The sequence below is a fragment of the Asparagus officinalis genome, chromosome 5, assembly GCF_001876935.1.
Source record: "Asparagus officinalis chromosome 5, Aspof.V1, whole genome shotgun sequence".
Taxonomy (NCBI): Eukaryota; Viridiplantae; Streptophyta; class Magnoliopsida; order Asparagales; family Asparagaceae; genus Asparagus; species Asparagus officinalis.
The window spans coordinates 38,447,364-38,448,458 of NC_033798.1; the positions used below are offsets into that span (position 1 = coordinate 38,447,364).

A 1,095-nucleotide genomic window follows, 5' to 3' on the forward strand; every position below is an offset into this window, starting at 1 on the left:
CGTTGATTCCGCGGAGGCACACAACAATCTTCCCCTTTGCTTCCTCTGGGTCTAGAGACCCCGGGACGCATAGCTGACTATTCGAGGAAAAGAAAAATAAATAAATAAAAAGTTCTTACTGAAAACTGGTAAGCATGTTTTCTTGACTTACGCATCGCTGAGAGATGAATTGGAAGCTTTGGCATCTGTGGAGCTGATCATAGGGTAGTGTTTGTTGCTGGACAGAGAGGTAGAAGAAAGGCTCTGTCCCTAAAATTGGGAAAAAAAAGAAGAACAGTTTGTTCAGCAAAGGAGTAAATGGGGAATACGTAGTTTTTTTTTTTTAATGTTGATATGAAATGAAGAATGAGTAATTTTGAACTGAAATATTGTAAAAGATTTTCTCAGTTAAGTAGTAAGCATGTTGATCAATTTTAAGAAGATCTTTCAATTTTAACCGACAGTGTTAAGAGGGAAAACTGCGATGCAAGGAAAAGGAGAAAATTAAGTAGTATTGACTGATTAAATTGCCAAGAATAACGAGCGACCATTAAACAAAATGTTTTACGAAATTCATAATGAAGCAGTGTGTTCGGACGTCTTGAACGGTAAATTTCACTGGACCCCCAAGAAGTTTGGGGATTTCACAAAACCCCCAAAAAAGTTTTGATTTATTCACTTGAGTCGGAGTTTAAAAAAACTTAAGATCATTTTTTTTTTTTTTTTTGTCATTTACAGGATATTCTGACGACAACCAAAGTTTTTCATTTTTCGCAAGAAAATGAAATAATTCTAGCTTTTAACTTAGATGTAAAAATAGCAGATTATTAAACAAAGCAAAACTGAAAGCCCAAGCCGAAAATTTGCACCAAACCAACCTTAACGCGCGTCCCTTTGTAAGAAAGAAAAGCAGGGAATTCTCTGTCCATGGTGCTCGCCCCAACGGTCAGTATCCACGGAGCAATATTGGATATCGTACCCGCTTTCGGACCCGAATTCCCACCCGAACAAACCACCGTAACCCCGTTCATGACCGCGTGGAACGACCCAATGGCTAATCCGTCCCTCGTGAAATCCGTGGGGTCCGCCCCAAGCGACACCGACAGCACATCGACC

General features: G+C 39.7%; 1 protein-coding gene across 1 annotated transcript in view; it reads right to left on the reverse strand.

Annotated features, from left to right (window-relative positions):
* The window catches only part of LOC109841730 (subtilisin-like protease SBT5.4), an 8,402-nt gene that overhangs the window by 1,836 nt on the left and 5,471 nt on the right, over positions 1-1,095 (reverse strand). The window contains exons 7-9 of the mRNA XM_020410675.1: positions 858-1,094; positions 152-249; positions 1-77 (exon numbers count right to left, since the gene is read on the reverse strand). The exon at positions 1-77 is cut by the window's left edge and continues 160 nt beyond it. Coding sequence (XP_020266264.1) covers positions 1-77; positions 152-249; positions 858-1,094 — 412 coding nt within the window. The remainder of the gene's footprint in view (positions 78-151; positions 250-857; position 1,095) is intronic.